Below are 20,367 nucleotides of genomic sequence, written 5' to 3'. Positions count from 1 at the left end.
TATATAGTGCTAAATAATATTCCATAATAACTTGTGACTGAGCACTACTGATCCGTAGTCTGATCTGCCAAGACTGAAACCAAGTCAGTTGGCTTTTGAAACATAGGACATGGCTTTGTATGGACAAAGATAAACCAAGACATAATTACAATTAGAAAACTTGTTTTTCTTAAAAAAGAGGTTGCCAACTGGTCAATCATAATTGACAGATCAAGACATTTCTAGCCGATCTTCAAACAAAGCAAAATCTACCGAGGGATGTTGGAAGGGTTTGGATACCCGGATAGATTCAGGGAGCCCCACACCTGATAGGGGCCCTTGAATGCATAGCATCATATGTAAAATTTGTAGGTGATGGATGGATGTTTTAAACTATATGACTGTATAGTATATATATCAAATGATTGTACTGTATATGAATACTCCAATTTTAAAGAATAGGGATTTAAACTGGTATTTTTGCTACATTTGAAAACCATGCAAATTATTATTATGACAAGCAGGAGAGGCTCTTGTTGTTTTTCATTATTTGAATCTTAAAAAGTTATTAATTTAAATCTATAATAGATATGGTTAGTCGTAGAGTGGTGTGTTCATATGCGTCCCGAGGGATTGCGGCAGAGCAATGTCCTAAGGGTCCTACCACAACGCTGAAGGAGGAGGCTGCATCCTGAGGTATTGCGGCAGTGTAACATCCTAATGGTCCTACCACAGTACTAAAGGAGGAGGCTGCATCTCGAGGGATTGCGGCAGAGCAATGTCCTAAGGGTCCTACCACAACGCTGAAGGAGGAGGCTGCATCCTGAGGTATTGCGGCAGTGTAACATCCTAATGGTCCTACCACAGTACTAAAGGAGGAGGCTGCATCTCGAGGGATTGCGGCAGAGCAATGTCCTAATGGTCCTACCACAGTGCTAAAGGAGGAGGCTACCGACTTGGCAAAACCTTTACAAATGGATGTAATAATTGGCGAACCCCAGAAAAGACTGCAACTCTGAGATGGTAGTGGGAAGTGGCCAATTAGCTACCACCACCATCTTAGAAAAATGCACATTTGGAGAGCTTCACCTTTAAACCCACCTGCTGAGGCCAACCCAGCACCACATCCAACCTCTGCAGATGCTGTTCCATTGTGGAAGAAAAAACATGATATCATCAAGATAGAGGAGCAGTGATTGGCATTGTTAGTCACTGAATATCCACTGCATTACAATTTTTATGAATTGCTAAAACACATTTCCTAAAATCTTCTCCTTTTCTCAAAACACTAAGCACAAACCCTATAATTCTAGCTACTCTCACAAAACCTTTGACTTGTCTTGCAAAATCAGTCATCTCAAAACTATCTTACCTTTACTCAAAAGTAAACTTTCAGAGCATGCATTAAGCCAGTCAGTTAAATAAACACTAATGAACATTCCACACTATAGAAAACACTTCCAGTCAAAACTGTTGCTGGCATGTAGAGAAACATTGACTGTCGATGTGATCTTTTGCATGTTGAACTGAAAAAGTGGAAACCAAAAGACTACAGTAAAAAACTGTCTACCAAAAATGTTTTTATGCAATTATACTAAACCAATATGTAATGTTTGCAGTATTCAGTACCCCAAAAAAATCAAATAGCATTTATATTGATAGCAGCAGTTGCCTACGATATCTTGTCAAAATCATTCCTAGATATTTATTGATAACTTAAAATCTGCAGCATCCTTTATATTTACTACTGCATTATTTATTGCGTTATTCATTATGGATACATGAAATACATTTATATCAGGATGAACATAGTACTGAAGCAATACCGTTACGATCATTTTATTCTTTTATTTTATCCTCTTTTTTGCATGCAGGGTCCTAAGTGCGGCAGGGCCTGAGAAGGGTAGCTGCAGCTGTATACTTCTCAAGCATTCGGCATACTGATATTGAAGGAAATTATATCACGATAATTATACTGCAATAGTTATCGTTTATGCCAAAAATGATACAGAAATGCACTGAAGAACATTTGCTGACAAAAAAACACAAATAAAATAGCACATGTAGTAAATATATCATTTTAGTTCTACATCGCTGAGCTAGTTTTACCTAAATTATTAATTATCAATAACAATGAATTAACAGTAATCTAACATTACATGGCATTTGAGTTTCCAGTAATAAATCCCCGAAATGCACAAACAATGCAACATATCAGCCCAACATCTGGGCTAAAATGGCAGTAGATCATTCAATTAAATGATGTCACTCTTTTCTGTGCCTCTTTCAGGCGACTGATCCTGGAGACCAAGTTATTCCTCTTGGTGCCGATGTCAAATTCCTCCTTCAGCAGGTGATCCTCGTTGTCGTTCTCCTGCAGTAGCTGTATCATCTCCCGCTGTAGCTGCAAGGTTCCCTCCTGCAGGATCTGGTAGCGTATGACTAGTGGGATCTGGTCAGCCAGGCGCTGACTGGTGATCTGGAAAAAAGGTCATACAATAGAACTAGTTACTATTATTTTCATTTGTTAGCTACTCAAACCCAAAGCTCTTTGTCTAAGACATTCATTTTTAATTAAGTAAACCAAAGGAAAGCATTACATTCCTGGTGTGAAAAAATACTGATTTCGCTCCTGATATAAGTGAAATACCTACCTAATTCATGGTCTGAGACTGCTTACAGGAAAGTCCTATTATTAGGGGTCGAAGCAGTGCTAGTTTTTCTTACTGGAATTGTTTAATTTTTATTAGTTTATTTAACTTAAAACAATTATCACAAAAGCTGTGTTATGTTCAGGGATGCAAATAACTGGTACGCAGGTACGCATTCACCTTTAAAAGCAATACGCGTGGCAATCAATCGTTGTAACAGCACAAGTGTGTACTTATTTTATGTGCATTTGCATTGATGACAAAAAATGATCCTGCATTTTAACCTTTATATGCCAATTTGTATTTCATGTGGTATAAATGTTAAAATGCACAATAATTTCTTGTCATAGCAGAATAAATGCACATAAAAAACATTTGCTTTAAATCTATTACACACTGAATATTGACCTTAAGTTTGACTTTTAACAAATTATATCGTAAATCCAATCGCAATCGCAATATGTCTCAGAAAAATTGCGATAAGATTTTTTCTCCAGCCCTACCCAATCCCTTGCCCTTCTGAGCGAGCTGGCTTGTGATGATCGTCCCACATCTGCATAAATGCCTGCCTTTCCCTTCACTCCCTAGGACAGACTCTCAGGCTTTTTGACATCTGAATCCATCCCTTACTTTGATTCTCATCTTGAGTTTGGCTGTTTGCTCTGAGTAGAGGTCCCCTGTGCCTGATCTGTCCCCTGTAAGAACATCTCGCCTGATGATGGACCCAACTGAGCTCTGCAGTATCCTTGCCCAACTGGAGAGACACCTTGAGGACATCGTGTCTGCCTGCCTGCCTGACTCCTCCAGCTACTACCACTGCATCACCACCTGTCTCTTCCTCAGCAAGTACCATCCCTCTTCCTGCCCGCCAGAATCCCCTACCCGAGAGGTACAACTGTTCTTGGGAAAACTATAAGCTATTCTTGGTGCAGTGTGAACTGTATCACCACAACAACACAGCCCAGTTCAACACCGAGGATGAGTGGAGCCCAGCTCTCTGTTCTAACTCTTGGTTCACTGCCTACTTGAAGGACGTATTTGATCAACCACTGCAGGGCAAGTAGATTGGAAATCAAGTTATGGTGCTACGCCAGCAGTAGCATCCGGAAGTGGAATTCACCGCATAACTTGGTACCTTCGTGGTAGCCAGCAAGTGGAGTGAGGTGGCTCTCCTCACAGCTTACAGCAGGAGGCTCAATGCCTAATGGAAGACCGAGAAGGCCGAGGGCAGGACCTCAGACTGGAGTAGTTTATTCAGCTGTTCATGTACCTAGACAATCTGCAGCATGAGCGCCAGCCAACACCAACCCAGTCAATCGCCCTTCTTTCTCTCTGAGCCAATGTGCTGGCTCTCACACCAGACCTGGGTGAGCTGATGTAGCTGGGAAGGGCACCACTTACCCTAGCTGAGCACTGGTGGCATGGACAACAGGGCCTTTACCTGTACTGCTGGGCCTCAGGGTACCTTATTGCTCACTGTCAAACCCGACTGACTGTCAAACCCCCCCTTAATATCCATGCTCTACACGGTTCACTGCTAGGAAGGGGGCAGGTTATGCAGCACACAGCGCCAGTACATCTCCAGCTGGATCTGCTCCACTGGATATAGCTCTTCCTGATCAAGTCTCCCCATGATGCCATCATACTTGGGCACCCCTGGCTTTTCCCCCATCCCTGGCTGGTACCCTGCCCCATGTGTCTAGGCACCAGGAATACCAGATGCTAGGACTCCCCCATGACAGTGGGAATACTGTGAGGGTTGTATTTTATGGCTTTCTGCAACCCCAGGTTCTCAGATAAATATGAATAAGTAATATTATACATTAAGCACAGAAGTACACGTTCATGTGCAGAAGAGCATAAAAAGTGTGTGGGCAAAAATCCTGAGATGTGCAAATGTCATGGGAGTGTACTCTGATTGGTTAGTGTGCTGCACTGACTTTGTTGTGTCAGTTACGCCTAATAAAAATCTCATGCTACAAAAAGACTGTAACGCTAGTACTGTATAAATGCCATTCATAAAGCTTTCGAGGAAGTTACTTACGCGATAGTATGATTTGAGATGCCACTGCAAATCTCGTAGTGTGGCCTCAGTATCTCGCCTGTAAACCTGCCAGTGAGGATTCTCCTTCTTCTCCTCTTCCACCTTGACACACTGTATGTTGTCAGTGTATCGTCTGTCCTGGGTGTACACTATCTTCTCCATTTTGAACTGAGTCCTCACGATGGACTCCGCTGTGTCTGCTTGGCTCTGCTTTATGGCTTCAATTTTAGTCTGCAAATAAAAAACAACCATATTTTATTCAACCATAATGTTATAGAAAATGGCAGTAATGCTGTATTTCATGATTCAGTCGTTCGGCATTCTAATATTCTGGATGTATTACAAAGGGAAGAGAACTAGATACAATTATACCTTGGCAATTTTGAGGAGGTTCGGGTATCCAGTGAAGCTCTGTTGAGAAAGTTCTACAAATGCTCTCCTCACTATATCTGTAACACAAAACAAATATCATTTTCATGAAATATACTGTGGCTGCCAGGGTTGGGGCAATTCTGGAATGCATTAATTAATCCCAGTCCAAATCAGGAAATGGAACTGGAGTTGGGATTGGAAAGAAAACAGTGTAATAAAACTGGAATTGAATATGAAGTTCAAGGAGATTTCAGGGAGACACCATATAGAATGTGAAGACTTGTGCTGAGTCAGTTTCTCTGCTTTTCACCTGAAGCTTCTTTAAGCTTCTTTACTGCAGGCTCCTCCAGCTGTTCGATCTGCTCCTGCATTAGCATCTCAAATGTTTTGTAGTTGACAAAGCCAGGAAGTTCTCTGCCCCGATACATAGTTTCATACTCTTCTGTTTCAAACCTGTTATTGACTGTAGGTACAAAAAACAAGTTTATTAATTTACTAGACACCATTATAGTAAATGTCATGAATTTTATATTTGCTCACTATGAATGCTAAGGATAACACTTGTCACGGGTGATCGGCAGCGATCGCGGGCAGAGCGGCGATCGTGCGGACAAGCGGGTGAACGCGCTGGCAGGCGAGCAGGAAGGAAGCAGGCGAGCAGGCGTAAGCAGGGTGAACGGAGATTTATTATTATAATTACGTGGACTGGGGAACATGGCACGCCAACAGACATCAATGACGGACGAAGGACTAAGGTAAGACACGGACTGAAATACACTGGACTGATTGAAAAGAAGCAGACACAGCTGGGTACAATCGGGAAAGAACACGTGGGTAATCCGGGGGCGTGGCACACAGGAGGAGCGGACGAGCCGGGCATGACAACACTCATGTTATCGCAACTTAAACTTGACACCTAGGATGTCATGTGACCACACCTGAGCAAAGGAGGGGCTTTTTATTTCTAGTGAAACACAATAGTTAACAGCAGCATTGCTGATGAAAACCAAAGTGCTTGAACCCTTCTATGAGGTTATCAAAATAAATACATTAGCTCAGATGATCTTAAGAAAGAAAACATTTAACTGGATTGGAATTTAACTATAATGTTTTATTATAAACAGGACTGCGCGGGACTGTGAGTCAAAGGTAAAAGCCAATCACACAGTTTTCTGTGATAAATCACACCAAACATTAAAACTTAAAATCATAAATATTTATACATTGTTACCAATTCATTACCATAACTTTAATTTTCTTAATTTTTTTCCTTAATGTTATTTTTTTTTATTACTTTGAAAACAAACTCAAACTTCATTGTCTCAACTGTCGATTTTGCCTCTGGGGTAGATAATTGGTTTTTTCATGTCACCATTTATTTGTAATAAAATAATAATAATTAATAAAAGTATCAATATACTTATCACGACATTAATTAATTGTTTCTTGTGGGTTACATGCAATAGAGTTGAAAGATTTTAATATATTTAATTTAATTTTATTCCTGGTTTTTGGCTACCATTTTAGGGAAAATTTGTTTAAAAATCATCAAATCAGAGCAACAAAATGCCATAGTATTATTAAACTTAATAAACATCATAACACTTTTTCAAAAAAAGTTTGTGAGAATGACTCATGCTTCAATATGTTAATTTAAACTTGTGATGTACAGATTATTTATTTACAACAAAAATGCTGCTTGCAAGCAAATACAGGCTGATTTCCAGTGTTTTCAAAAAGGCTCGATGAACAAAGGGTTTTCTATTATAAGAAGAGAGGTTAAACTTTTTTTTTATAAAACACTGGCGATGAATGGCGTACATCACATACTCTGGCATGTATTCAACAGGAAGATCGAAACACTATTACATTACAACCATCTGATTGAGCTAAAATCTTAAACCCATTTGGTAAATGGCTCAAAAATCAGAAGCCTGACTACCACGGAAAGTACACTTTATAACATTAAGATGGAATTTTTTTATCCTAATAATATTTTTAAAACAAAATAAACCAGGTACCCAATGAGAGGCTAATGAATAACATAAACTCTCACGTTACATTAAACCAGAAAGGAATAATATAAGTCTCTATTAAAATCCAAGCTCATACTATTCTCCCTTTCAGGTAATAAAATAGGTTTACCAAAGAAATAACATGTTATGACTTTAAATGACAGTAACACATTAACGCAATAAAAATTTCCCAGCCCTAATGTTACATATTCAGTTGGTGCCTTGGGTGAAATGTCTAGCAATTGTATGAGGATCTCAGAACTAATAAATGCATTCTGTACTCACATTTTAACCCAGAACAGTCAAGGAATTTCTTCCAATCTCTAAACTCTTCTCTCAGTGTGGATAACAGATTTCCATTCCTCAGATCTTCTCCGGTGCTCAAGTTCATAATGTCTTGTGTGAATTTGGTCAATTTCTGTTTGTTTGTAATGTGGGGTCAATGGTGTAAAAAGTGCTGATATTTGTTCGCAAAATGCATGATGTTTTTGCAGATTGTATAATTAATTAAACACACTGAAAAACCAAGATTGGATTTTAACACCATTAAAAAAGCAGTTAAAGAATTTCACATTTTAAAAACTGAGATGAAATAATATTTCTCCAAAATACAACTGTTTGATTAAGGATGAAGCTATAGACCTGTTTATATAATGTGTTGCTTACATTTGTCAAAAAGGCCTTCCTATCTGCAGCATCTGTCGGAGGTCCTTCTCCATACTTCTTTAGCGCTGCATCATTTTCAGCTATTTTTCTCTCAATCTGGTCTTCTAGTTGGGGCAGGGATTTCTGAAAAAAAATGATGATGATATGATATGTTCATACATTGGGGGCTCTTGCAGTGGGATGTGAAAAGTGCTCCTCAAAAGTCTACTTAGAACTTTAAAGACTAATAGATATATCAGTGCAATCAGTGTATTGCAAGGTGTTTTTGCCCAGGTGATGCTGAATCTTTACCTCAATGTGCTGCACAAGCTCTAGAGTCAGCTTCTCAGCCAGATGTGGAATGCTGGCATAGCCTTCCTTAAGGAGGACGCTATAGAAAGTATCACAAAATATCATAAGATACTTATTTGGAATGTTTTTCGTTAAAAAAAAAAATCTATCAAAATATTAAAAAGACAGTATTACCCGAAGTGGCTGTGTCCTTCAAAAAAAGCTTTTTCTTTGTCAAGTGCTTCAGTAAGTGACACCCTGTCTGTAATATCCTTCTGTCCCCTGCACTTGACAATCCTGTAGCCCTTTGCAAGGTCAATGACCTCATTGTGGATGATTCGCACAACTGTCTCTTCTGTGCCTTTGTCCACCAGATCTGGCTTTGTCAGGATACCTGTCCAAATTGGAGAAATGCAAATTATCAAGTACGGAACGAGGTAAGATTGAGAAAAAGCTGCAGTAGTCATTGTACAGATACTAAACTAAATTTGGTGCTGTTGCAAAACAGTACAGGACAAGGCAAAATCTATAAAAGCTGAATTAGCCGTTGTAGACACAAGTGCTTAGCATACCTAGCGTCCGTTCACCATGAAGGTCCACTTCTTGCGCCATTTGTAAGGCTTCGGTTGTTGCTATGTCAACATTGCATGGCACCACAACCAGATTAATTGTCTCCTGCTTTGTGATGAACTTCTTTATCAGGTTCTTGATCTAAAGCAACATCACACACATCAGTACAATGCTTACACTGAAGACATATGACACACTGACTTTGATTCGTTCAAAACTTTTACACTCAATGTGGCATTAAAAAGATACTTTAGAATTCTTAGACAAGGGGAGACCTCACTTGTTCCCCAATGTTCTCAGGTTGACCCTTCACAGCTACTCTGGCAATTCCTGGCAAGTCGATGAGCGTGAGGTCAGGAACATCAGGGGAAGAGATCTCCAGACTTATTAGTTCTTGAGAGATACCCACACCAACACCTGCAATCTGATCTTGGGCTGTTCAATAAATATGTTAAAAAAGAGAGAGCAAACACCAATTCTGAGTAGGTATCATGAACACTAATCAACCGGAAAATATAATGATTATATAATCGTCCACCCATCCAATTTCTACACCAGTTTGTCCTGTGCCGGGTCGTGGGGGTGCAGAGGGGGGTTGTTTTTTTAAATCGGAGAGCACAGTGTGGACAGTTGCCAGTATGACCAAAAATGGCCAGTTTTTGTTTTGTTAGTAGAGTAGGTACTTATATGCAAATTCTGCATTGTTGATTCAAAGCCTTAACTCATCGTGAAAACACACACAGCTTAAATAACAAACTAAGTACCAAATTGGCCTATTAAAAATCACTGAACTTGAAAATTAAAAAACTATCAATCTCATAATCCAGTGATAAATTTATATATAATGTTTACAAATTGTAATGGTGAAAGATGACATAGGAAAAGATGAACTGTCACTCTGGGTTTCAGCTAGTGCTATCACTATCAATTATGTTACAGTTTTTTCTGATTGCCACAACACTAAAAGAAAGTCTCCCACAAAAATCACTAAACACACTTTCCCATTTCAAAGCACTGGCTTTCAAATAACCACACCCATGAACTATTTGGTTAAACACAACCAACAGGTGTAAAAACACTTAGGTGCTTAATTATAGACAAACTAATCAGGTTCATTCTCTATAAAAGGGAACAGGTGAGTTTCCCTGTCATCAACAAACATGAAGGACATGAGAGGAAGGAGAAGAGTGATGATGAGAGGAGGCATCAATGGAGGAGAAGCAGGTGGAGGCAGAGGCCAAGGTACAGGCCATGGAAGAGGCCAAGGCAGAAGTGAAAGAAGAGGTCGAGGTAGACCTGGTGGAGGGAGAGGACAAAGAAGAAGAAGACCAAATTTGTAAAACGAAATTCATGCAACCCTTGTCGACCATGCAGTAAATCATGGGTTTATGGTAAAGGAGGGTGGACTTAGAGTCCAGCCAAGCCTCAGCAGTTATACTGTGGCATCTGTAATCCCGACCTCTAGTCAACTTCGATGCTACGGAAGTGTGTAAAGGACATTGCGTTTCAGAGATGTATAACTGTATTTTATGCATTTTCAATATTCAGATTTATAATTTACGATCTCTACAACAAGCTATTACTAGACAAAATGTAACTAAGGATATACATATCTATTATGTAGATAGCTTAAACATATTTTGACTAAGAAGAACTTTATTGTAAGTTTTGAATAGGCAACATTCCAATCTAAAATTGTATTTTGACTAGGTGTATCTTAGTTTCAGATATCTAAAATAAAATTTAAGATATCTTTAGTCATGGGTAATTTAAGAAATTAATTAAATTAAATTGGCGTTATGAAGTAAAGAGGCATCTTACCTTCTCGAATAAATTTTTCCACCTCAGAGGGTTGCAAAATTTCCCTTTGTACTTCTTTGTACTTTATTTTACCATACCATTCATCCTCTGTTTGTATTTTCTTCATCTTCAGTTCCAGAGGACATCGTGTCACAATTCCTGATTAAAAAAGGTAATTTTACATCTTTTCTACAAGACTCCAGTTTCCTACGTTTCAAGGAAACCAAATTAATTCGCATAAGTATTTTCAACAGCAAGAAAACAAAGTGAAGTAACCATCCTATAAGAGAAACCATCTGCTAACCCTGTCATTGTTTTAAGAATAAAACATTTACAACCAAACTGAAGACAGTTCATCAATTTATAACAGGAAATTCATATTTTTAAACTCAGCTGATTAATGGACATTTTTGCCATTCGTTATGTATGTTAGATAAGAGACAGTTTAGCTGACACTGACTCAAATAGTTATGGGGAAGCTGAAGCTATCTGTAGCTCACATGTACACACAGAAAGATACACCCAGATAGCATACATACAGTATGTTGAAATGACACTGATTCTATGTCAGACAAAAAAGCTGAAACAACGTTGATCTCCAGTGATTCACTTTATATCATTAAGATTTTGCCACCACCAATTTTTCAATATTAAAAATCTGACCAAAAATCAATTCAGTTTCATCGTTCATAATTTAACACTTATTATAATTCAACGGATTGAACTATAATTCAACGGTGAAACAATAACATGGTGATATCTGGGTAGTTTCTATGGGCCCCAACTGCAGTGGTGCAACTACAGATATATTTATATAACCGAATGTTTTGACATTCAATTTTTGTACTAGAGTTTTGATTATTCTATAGAATATTCTGTTTAAAATGTAAAGAACTCAATCATATAATTCAATATATGAACATAAGCAGTGTTTGATCTGAAACAAAGTTAAGTTACCTTTCGGTTGTTGTTGTTGGACCGTGAAGTTTGTGTCATAAAAATGCTCTTCATACACAACATGCTGCTGTGCTATCTCAGTTTACTTCTGCACATGCCACACTGCACAGATTTCCCACATGGGTGAGAGAGACAGATTCCATCGGGACTTGTGGGTTACGGCACTTACCGCTCCCCCTTGGCAGCGCCACTCCAGACAGAGCCTCCAGCACGGAGCTCTTCCCCGAGCTCTGGTCCCCGATAACGGCAATAGCTGGCAGAGCCAAATCCTGCTCCACGCCCAGTGAGCGCAGAGAGTCGATCAGGTCGATACAGGGGCGTACTTTCTCCTCATACTGCTCGTTTAGGATGTTAGGACGTTGTCCTGCTGTTTCTAAACAACGTAAATTTTATATACTGTTATTCTGTACAATCAACCGTGGGAATTAGATCATTAATCAAAATTTTAAAAAGACACCAATTTCTATGTACTGTAGCAGACTGTATTTTGGTTATTACTTAGGTCGGTAGTTTGTATTTTGGTGGGTAGTTTGTAATTTGTATTATGCATTAATAAAAATACCATTTAAATGTTCCTCATTGTTAAAAATGCCATGTTAACCTCTGGGATGTGTTAAATAAACATACCTTCAAGTTCACTCAGCTCCGAGTCATCAGACAAAGCAGAATGGAATAAAGGTCTAATTGTCATAATAACATTGACTCAAATTCCCAGCACAGAGCTCTCCTCAAAGCATTGGTCCCCAATAACAGCAAGCAAATCCTGCTCCACGCCCAGTGAGCGCAGGGAGTCGTTCAAATCAATACAGGGGCGCACTTTCTGCACATAGTGCTCGTTTAGGACGTTAGTGATGCCACACGACTTAGGAGATGCTTCTGCATTTTGGTTAATTTTTAGGTATGTAGTGAAGTGTTTGGATTCCATATAAATAAAAATCCCATTTAACTGAACATGTAGACATAGGCGTTGGTTGCATAAAGGTGATTGAACCATTCAGAAATTTCATGTGGTTTGATTACTGAAGTATTAGACCTTTGGAGCGGCACTATTTTTTGCAAAGTCAACGGGGCAACGGGAACAGGACCGACACACATAAGAGTCACAAAGACATCCAACATGACAACAGCTGGCAAACCACAGGGAAAGCAGACACTCACAATGGCACAAAGATGGAAACAAAGTATCTATGGTAACACAGGGGGAACACAATCAGGAGACAGACCAACAGGAGGGACAGTACCAAAGGGAGGACAACTAAAAGGGGCAAAACCAAAGGCGAGCCTGGGGGCAGGGCGGGTGGGACACAGCGTAGGAGTCCTGTCCTGTCACTCCGGAGGGGTTCACTAGGGCAGGAGTCAGGGTAATTCCCGAGGGGTCCCGCTCAAGTTCCTCCTCGACCTCTAATGAGGAGGGAGGAGCGGTGGTCAGGTGATTAGGGACCTCCTCGAGAACAAGAACTGCAGTTCTGGCAGCTGGGTCCTCCCTCACCTCAGGCTGCCAGAGCCAGTACATCACCTCATCCACTAAAATGAGGTACTTCCTCAGTTAGACGAGCAAATAGTATGGATTAATAGGTGTCTTCTTGTGGAGTCTGGTCATTCTGTCTTGCACACACTGGCACAGAGCGGGGAAGCAGGCACAGAAGTCCAGGAATTTGGGGGAATGCGGGGTTTATTTGGGGCAAAAACACTCAGGAACACAAAGCTGAACATATGATGCTAATGACCAGACTAGGGAAACATACTCTGACGCAGACTTCAATACACACCACAGTAATCAACATAACTCGAAACAACCGGGAACACAGCGATTCCACACGAGGTACAGAGGGGGGCGTGGCGCACGGGAGGATCAGGGTATGAGAGTACGCAAACGCAATTTTTATATAGACACACAGCCAATATAAATTTCGCTAAATATATTCATATTACAGCACTGGAGCATGCTGGGACATTGCACATAGCTGCTTGTTCATGTTTTCATTCTTACTTATTTCTAATACCTGTTGCATTCCCTAATGTCGCGTTTGTGTTTGCCTGTCTTGTGTAAAGCCTGTCCGATCCTCGCGTATCTTTAGCCGTGTATAAATTATCAACCGTGTGTGTACCTTATAGTACAGTGTAGTGCCAAACCTCCCCGCATTTCCGTTCTTTAGCGGTCCCGGGGCTCGTTTGGTCCAAAGGCTCAGTATAAAGATATTATTTCCTTCTTTAGCAATAGTATTATTGGTTTTAACCGCAAACCCTTGGTCTGTCTGGCGTTGCAATATTTTACTGCTGAACTGAACTGAAACTGCTGCACGCTTCCGTAAAAACTCCCGTTAGCAATTTAGATTGTGGAAACCAATCAGTTTCACGGTTCCAAACCCGTAAGTCGCTAACGTAATTAACAACTATTTTTTTGGGAAACATACCTCCGCTCTGCTTTTATTTCCTCATTTTGCGTCGCAGCTTCACTCCTTCCGTTTTTGAACGAACAGAGAACGTGAGTTGCATAATTTGTGTTTTTTAGTGCAAACGTTAATATTTCACGTTAAATATCTTACTTTCTGCAAATACAATAAATACGATTTTAAGCTGATTTGCGACTTGTATTTAGAGTAATGTAAGATCAACAAAACGATTGCTTTGTAGTCTTATACTTTGAAAAAAAAGTATGAAAATAGAAGTGAGAACGCCAAAAGAACGACCTAGTTACCAGAAGTTTGCGTGTATTTATAAACAGTTTTTACAGTAGCAACCAGAATTAAAGAACAAGTGACATTTGTCATTTACAAAGTTATTGCTTATCCGAATTTGCAGTTAACCAGATATCGACCGTAGAAATGCCGGGTTTCTCTCGAATATAATGGGAGTGAATGGCATCCTTTCTGTGGTGAATAAAGCGCCAGAAAAAATACATTTGAAAAATTCAACAGCAATGTCTCTTACCAGAAATCTCGACGCGGTTATTGAAAATAATCCAGACTTTATAGTAAGCAGTTTAATGTAGGGACTATTTCCTTCTCTCGATCTTCACACATCAATCGTATCTCCGGGGTGCTCGTGCTAGCATCTTCTGCGCAGTGATACGATTGGTGTGTAGAGTTTTTTCTGGCGGTTTAATCACCACAGAAAGAACGTCTTTCATTCGCATTATATATGAGAGAAGCCCGACATTTCTACGACTGATATCTCCAAAATAAGACAACTCCCAGCAGAACTACCTAGATGGGCAGAGAGCACTAAAGCCCCTCTAAAACGTGTGTGTGTGTATGTATGTATGTGTGTGTGTGTGTATATATATATATATATATATATATATATATATATATATATATATATATATATAATTTTTTTTTTTTTTCAGTCTTGGGGTGAACTGTCACTTAAATTTCATGACAAAAACCCGCAGAGTTTTTTTTAAACAGTTTGGCGGATTTCTGTTTGATACCGCCGGGGATCTCCAACTCCGAAGGGTTAACAATCCTAATAGCAAATACAATATTACCGTGTCTGGCACCTTCAAATTCTCCCGGTTCCATGTCAAGTAACAGCTGGGCAGAGTGTGACAGAATCTGTGTAGCAAAGATATAAAGGTCTGTCACTCAACAGAATCAGTGAGGTTTCATTTCTCCGGAGATTGGAGAAACTAGGCATCAAGCTCATGTAATGCTTAAGACTGCGCATGGTAAAACGCAATATATTCATATATCTCTCTGAGTCTATATCTTTATAATAATGCATTCCATTCCAAATGTATTCGCCATTATTTTATAATAGATAATTACATTTTGTGGCCATTTAATTACAATTATACATATTTTCATAGCAGGTATAGTTTTTTTTTTTTTTAACCAGTTTGCCTTTTCTTTTACTGACTAAGTTGCACAACTTTACAGAACGGTTATGCTGTACATTACAGTTTAATGCAAACGCGCAACAAAAACTAGAACATCGTCAAAGCAGGAAAGCACATCTGTGGTTTCCTTTGCTGTCAGAGTTTTCACTCTCATCGTGTCTAATAAATGCCAGCTCCTTTATGATCAAAGAATGAAATCACACAAATCAATCTTTTCAGAATCTCATGATTTTTCCTCACCGTATCGTTGTATGTGGCTGACTGGGGAGGCACTCCTTCATCGATCAAACTGTCAGTCTTCAGTACGGCTGTCACTTTTTAAGAACTAGAAAGGGGCTTGTCGGGCACGTCACGGTATTTCCCAAAAAGCCCCATCACTTGCTCCACCCATCTACTCTGTACTCATCCTACATGCACCAATATGAGGGCCGTTACAATTACCATGCATATACATATGTGAAACCAAAATCCTTCACATAGTACACTGAAAATTACACACACTTTTAAAGTGAAAGTATTTACATACACTACTGAAAGACTCTCACATAATCAGCTGAAATATCTATCCATTCATTTTCCAAACCACTTATCCTACTGGGTCGCAGGGGGTCCAGAGCCTATCCCTGAAGCAATGGGCATGAGGCAGGGAACAACCCAGGATGGGGGGCCAGCCCTTCACAGGGCACACTCACACACCAGTCACTCACACATGCACTCCTATGGGCAAATTAGCAAGTCCAATTAATCTGGCTAAACATAATTTTAAATCAGTTTTGTAACTGGTGATATACAGGAGGCCTTTATATTAGGAAAAATGCAATTGAAGTTTGCCTTTATTGCATTTTCACAAACTGAATATCAGTTTCAAAACTAGAAAGTGGGACTCTGATAGCAACAAATAATTTACCCAGATGTCTGACATGCTTTCGGCAGAGAGAAAGGAGACTCCATCAGTCAACGACTCAGAAACTCAGTCAGAGACTCCGAATATTAAGGTTATTTTAACTTTTAACTAACTGCCGAATCTAACAATAGGACGGTTAATGTCATTTACTTACCTTTTTCTTCTCCTGTCTAAACTCCACGTCCCAAAACACTGTTGCGCTTGATAGCGTGGTCCACCTCCTCTGGGACCTGGAGGTACAGCTGGCAGCAGACCGCTACTACGCCACCCGATGGAAAGAGCAACACAAGGCAACGGTGCCCACACTTGCAGTTACAGCAATCGGTTGCTGCCCGACTGCTGACGCTTCTGAGAAAGTTCTGATGGTCTCTGCTGAGGCCAGCATGCTGCTTAATTAGGCTGCTGCTTCTGTTAGGTTACATGATACATGTCTATCAACATCGGTCTACTGATAAACACCCACTTTTAAAAAACAACTTCCTGTTTAAGTGAAATGCCTTCCTATTTAAGTGAAAACCTTGCACGTGTACAAGTGAAAAGCATGCAGATATACTACTGAAACTGTCTCATACAAACAACTGACAATCTCTCACAAAAACTAGTTTAAACTTTTGCACGCACTATTGAAAGGCCTTCACACACACACTAGTAAAAATGACATTTTTGGTTGTGTATGTAAGCACCTTTTACTAGTGTGTGGAAGGTTTCACTAGTGTTTGTGACAGCTTTTCAGTTGTGTGTGTGAATGAATATATTTTCAGTTGTTTATATGAGAGTATTTCAGTTGATTATGTGAGTCTTTAAACATTGTATATAAATTCTTTCACTTGTAAGTGTGTGCAATATTCAGTACTATGTGAATGATTATGGTTTCACATACTGTATGTATATACATGGTAATTTTGAATGAAGTCCCTAACGGCTCCTCATACACCAACCTGTACAATTTCTATAAAATACCAGATGCAGTGCTGGTCCTAGTCGATGTGGCACCACCAGCGTCCTCCATCTGAGGTAAAGTGAAAGTGAAATTAACTGGCAAGTTGTGGCCCGCTCAGACTTCAGTGCCGTTGGCGGCTGCCGGTGTTTACTACAGCATTAACCATCCCTGACTGGATGGAACACCTGGAAATGTGAAGGTTAATGTAAGGAGAAGTAGTTAAGATGCCCCAATGTTTTTGGTTTATCATTTGAATAGACAGTGTTAGCAATTTATGATCATGGGGGAGGTCAGGGAGAGAATGGGGGCTCCAGTGGGCACCACTAGGGTGATAAGGAAGTGACTGAATTTACAGTTTCTACAGAAGTGGCTGAGCGACCACTTGCTCTCACGAGAAATCTCCGTCGCGTACTGTCCCTGCCTCAGGCTCCTCACATTCCGGGAAGCCATTCTTTATATACAAATTCATTAACAACACCTATACACACAATACCTTGTTGGGGAGGGTTTTTTGGGGCATAAAGGGGGATGAAGAACTGTCCATAGTTTGTATATGAGCTGCCTTTCAATACTCAGTGTATGTCTACACTGTATTACATTATTTTTACTGTTCAATAAACCACCGGTTTGCTGAAATGAGACCTTGCAAGTAGATTCCTTGCAGTTAATAAATATGTTTTTACCTAAATGCATGGAGTCTTTCTTGTGACATGAAACTACACATATTTATTCATTGCACATGTGAAGGATACTGAGTAAGAAGGACTCTTGCGTGGATTCAGGGGTGAAAACCGGCTTTATTTGAGGCAGGGCTTCTCTCAATAGTGGCAATGAGGCAGATACCACTAAGTCCGAATCGAAAGACAGCCGAAAAACAGGCGATCGTTGGGCAATGTGTGTCAGTGATCAGGGGGCTCAAACAGGTATTTGGTGGTCAGTGGGCAGGCAAAATTGAGCGACGTACGTCAGAGTTCAGGGGCCAGGCAGGTCTTGGAATCTGGGGACGGAAGCAGGGTCAAGAAAGCCAGGTAGATAGACAGGAATGGACACACAGTGACAAATCTGTCCAGCGGTTGTGCTGTATTGGAACTGCCCAGTTAAAGTTGTAATACAAAAAGTATCCCTTTATCAACCTAAATCTGGCTAAACATAAATTTAAATCAATTTTGTAACTGGTGATATACAGGAGGCCTTTATATTAGGAAAAAAGCAATTGAAGTTTGCCTTTATTGCATTTTCACAAACTGAATATCAGTTTCAAATCTAGAAAGTGGGACTCCGATAGCAACAAAGTATTTACCCAGATATCTGACATGCTTTCGGCACAGAAAAGGGAGGCTCTGTCAGTCAGAAACTCAGAGACTCAGAAAATTAAGGTTATTTTAACTTTTAACTAACTGCCGAATCTAACAATAGGACGGTTAATGTCATTTACTTACCTTTTTCTTCTCCTGTCTAAACTCCACGTCCCAAAACACTGTTGCGCTTGATAGCGTGGTCCACCTCCTCTGGGACCTGGAGGTGCGGCTGGCAGCGGACCGCTACTATGCCACCTGACGAAAAGAGCGACACAAGGCAACGGTGCCCACACTTGCAGTTACAGCAATCGGTTGCTGCCCGACTGCTGACGCTTCTGAGAAAGTTCTGATGGTCTCTGCTGAGGCCAGCATGCTGCTTAATTAGACTGCTGCTTCTGTTAGGTTACATGATACATGTCTATCAACATCGGTGTACTGATAAACACCCACTTTTAAAAAACAACTTCCTGTTTAAGTGAAATGCCTTCCTGTTTAAGTGAAAACCTTGCACGTGTACAAGTGAAAAGCATGCAGATATACTACTGAAACTGTCTCATACAAACAACTGACAATCTCTCACAAAAACTAGTTTAACTAACTTTTGCACACACTGTTGAAAGGCCTTCACACACACACTAGTAAAAATGACATTTTTGGTTGTGCATGTAAGCACCTTTTACTAGTGTGTGGAAGGTTTCACTAGTGTTTGTGACAGCTTTTCAGTTGTGTGTGTGAATGAATATATTTTCAGTTGTTTATATGAGAGTATTTCAGTTGATTATGTGAGTCTTTCAGCAGTGTATATAAATTCATTCACTTGTAAGTGTGTGCAATATTCCGTGCTATGTGAATGATTATGGTTTCACATACTGTATGTATATACATGGTAATTTTGAATGAAGTCCCTAACGGCTCCTCATACACCAACCTGTACAATTTCTATAAAATACCAGATGCAGTGCTGGTCCTAGTCGATGTGGCACCACCAGCGTCCTCCATCTGAGGTAAAGTGAAAGTGAAATTAACTGGCAAGTTGTGGCCCGCTCAGACTTCAGTGCCGTTGGCGGCTGCCGGTGTTTACTACAGCATTAACCATCCCTGACTGGATGGAACACCTGGAAATGTGAAGGTTAATGTAAGGAGAAGTAGTTAAGATGCCCCAATGTTTTTGGTTTTTCATTTGAATAGACAGTGTTAGCAATTTATGATCATGGGGGAGGTCAGGGAGAGAATGGGGGCTACAGTGGGCACCACTAGGGTGATAAGGCAGTGACTGAATTTACAGTTTCCAGAGAAGTGACTGAACGACCACTTGCTCTCACGAGAAATCTCCGTCGCGTCCTGTCCCTGCCTCAGGCTCCTCACATTCCGGGAAGCCATTCTTTATATACAAATTCACTAACAACACCTATACACACAGTACCTTGTTGGGGAGGGTTTTTTGGGGCATAAAGGGGGATGAAGAACTGTCCATAGTTTGTATTTGAGCTGCCTTTCAATACTCAGTGTATGTCTACACTGTATTACATTATTTTTACTGTTCAATAAACCACCGGTTTGCTGAAATGAGACCTTGCAAGTAGATTCCTTGCAGTTAATAAATATGTTTTTACCTAAATGCATGGAGTCTTTCTTGTGACATGAAACTACACATATTTATTCATTGCACATGTGAAGGATACTGAGTAAGAAGGACTCTTGCGTGGATTCAGGGACGAAAACCGGCTTTATTTGAGGCAGGGCTTCTCTCAATAGTGGCAATGAGGCAGATACCACTAAGTCCGAATCGAAAGACAGCCGAAAAACAGGCGATCGTTGGGCAATGTGTGTCAGTGATCAGGGGGCTCAAACAGGTATTTGGTGGTCAGTGGGCAGGCAAAATTGAGCGACGTACGTCAGAGTTCAGGGGCCAGGCAGGTCTTGGAATCTGGGGACGGAAGCAGGGTCAAGAAAGCCAGGTAGATAGACAGGAAAAATGCTCGAGCATAGGACAACCCATGAAGATCTCGCATCGGAGTGCACGATCAGATGAACTAAAATATACTCCACTGATTAGAGCA

The 20,367-nt window shown here is 40.2% G+C and overlaps 1 protein-coding gene across 3 annotated transcripts; it reads right to left on the bottom strand.

The window, feature by feature from the left end:
- Positions 1-1,802: 1,802 nt before the first annotated feature.
- On the bottom strand, positions 1,803-16,483 carry LOC125710058 (interferon-induced GTP-binding protein Mx3-like). 3 transcript variants are annotated; one of them, XM_048979234.1, is made up of 15 exons: positions 16,224-16,483; positions 15,406-15,572; positions 14,815-14,881; positions 11,494-11,697; positions 10,389-10,526; positions 8,848-9,002; positions 8,570-8,708; positions 8,193-8,391; positions 8,019-8,097; positions 7,728-7,850; positions 7,347-7,479; positions 5,357-5,509; positions 5,047-5,123; positions 4,675-4,905; positions 1,803-2,458 (listed from the first exon to the last, which is right to left on the bottom strand). In XM_048979234.1, the coding sequence occupies exons 3-15, from the start codon at positions 14,846-14,848 to the stop codon at positions 2,231-2,233; spliced, it is 1,893 nt and encodes a 630-aa protein (XP_048835191.1). In that variant the 5' UTR covers positions 14,849-14,881; positions 15,406-15,572; positions 16,224-16,483; the 3' UTR covers positions 1,803-2,230. The 3 variants fall into 3 exon arrangements, with proteins under 3 accessions (XP_048835191.1, XP_048835192.1, XP_048835193.1); XM_048979235.1 differs by lacking the exons at positions 14,815-14,881; positions 15,406-15,572; positions 16,224-16,483 and adding an exon at positions 14,256-14,535; XM_048979236.1 differs by lacking the exons at positions 14,815-14,881; positions 15,406-15,572; positions 16,224-16,483 and adding an exon at positions 13,739-14,231.
- Positions 16,484-20,367: the final 3,884 nt, after the last annotated feature.

This window comes from Brienomyrus brachyistius, chromosome 16 (genome assembly GCF_023856365.1).
Source record: "Brienomyrus brachyistius isolate T26 chromosome 16, BBRACH_0.4, whole genome shotgun sequence".
In the NCBI taxonomy this organism is placed as follows: Eukaryota; Metazoa; Chordata; class Actinopteri; order Osteoglossiformes; family Mormyridae; genus Brienomyrus; species Brienomyrus brachyistius.
Note: the sequence above shows the minus strand (reverse complement) of the source record. Positions and strands in the feature narration are given on the sequence as shown.

Bases quoted from the DNA above. Each gene is read 5' to 3' on its own strand.
- LOC125710058 (XM_048979234.1), bottom strand. From the start codon at position 14,848: ATGGAACCGGGAGAATTTGAAGGTGCCAGACACG. The intron at 10,527-11,493 runs GTAAGTGCCGTA...TTTTTTAATCAG, and splicing joins GGCGCTGCCAAGGGGGAGCG to GAATTGTGACACGATGTCCT. The intron at 8,098-8,192 runs GTAATACTGTCT...TACTTTCTATAG, and splicing joins GAAGGACACAGCCACTTCGG to CGTCCTCCTTAAGGAAGGCT.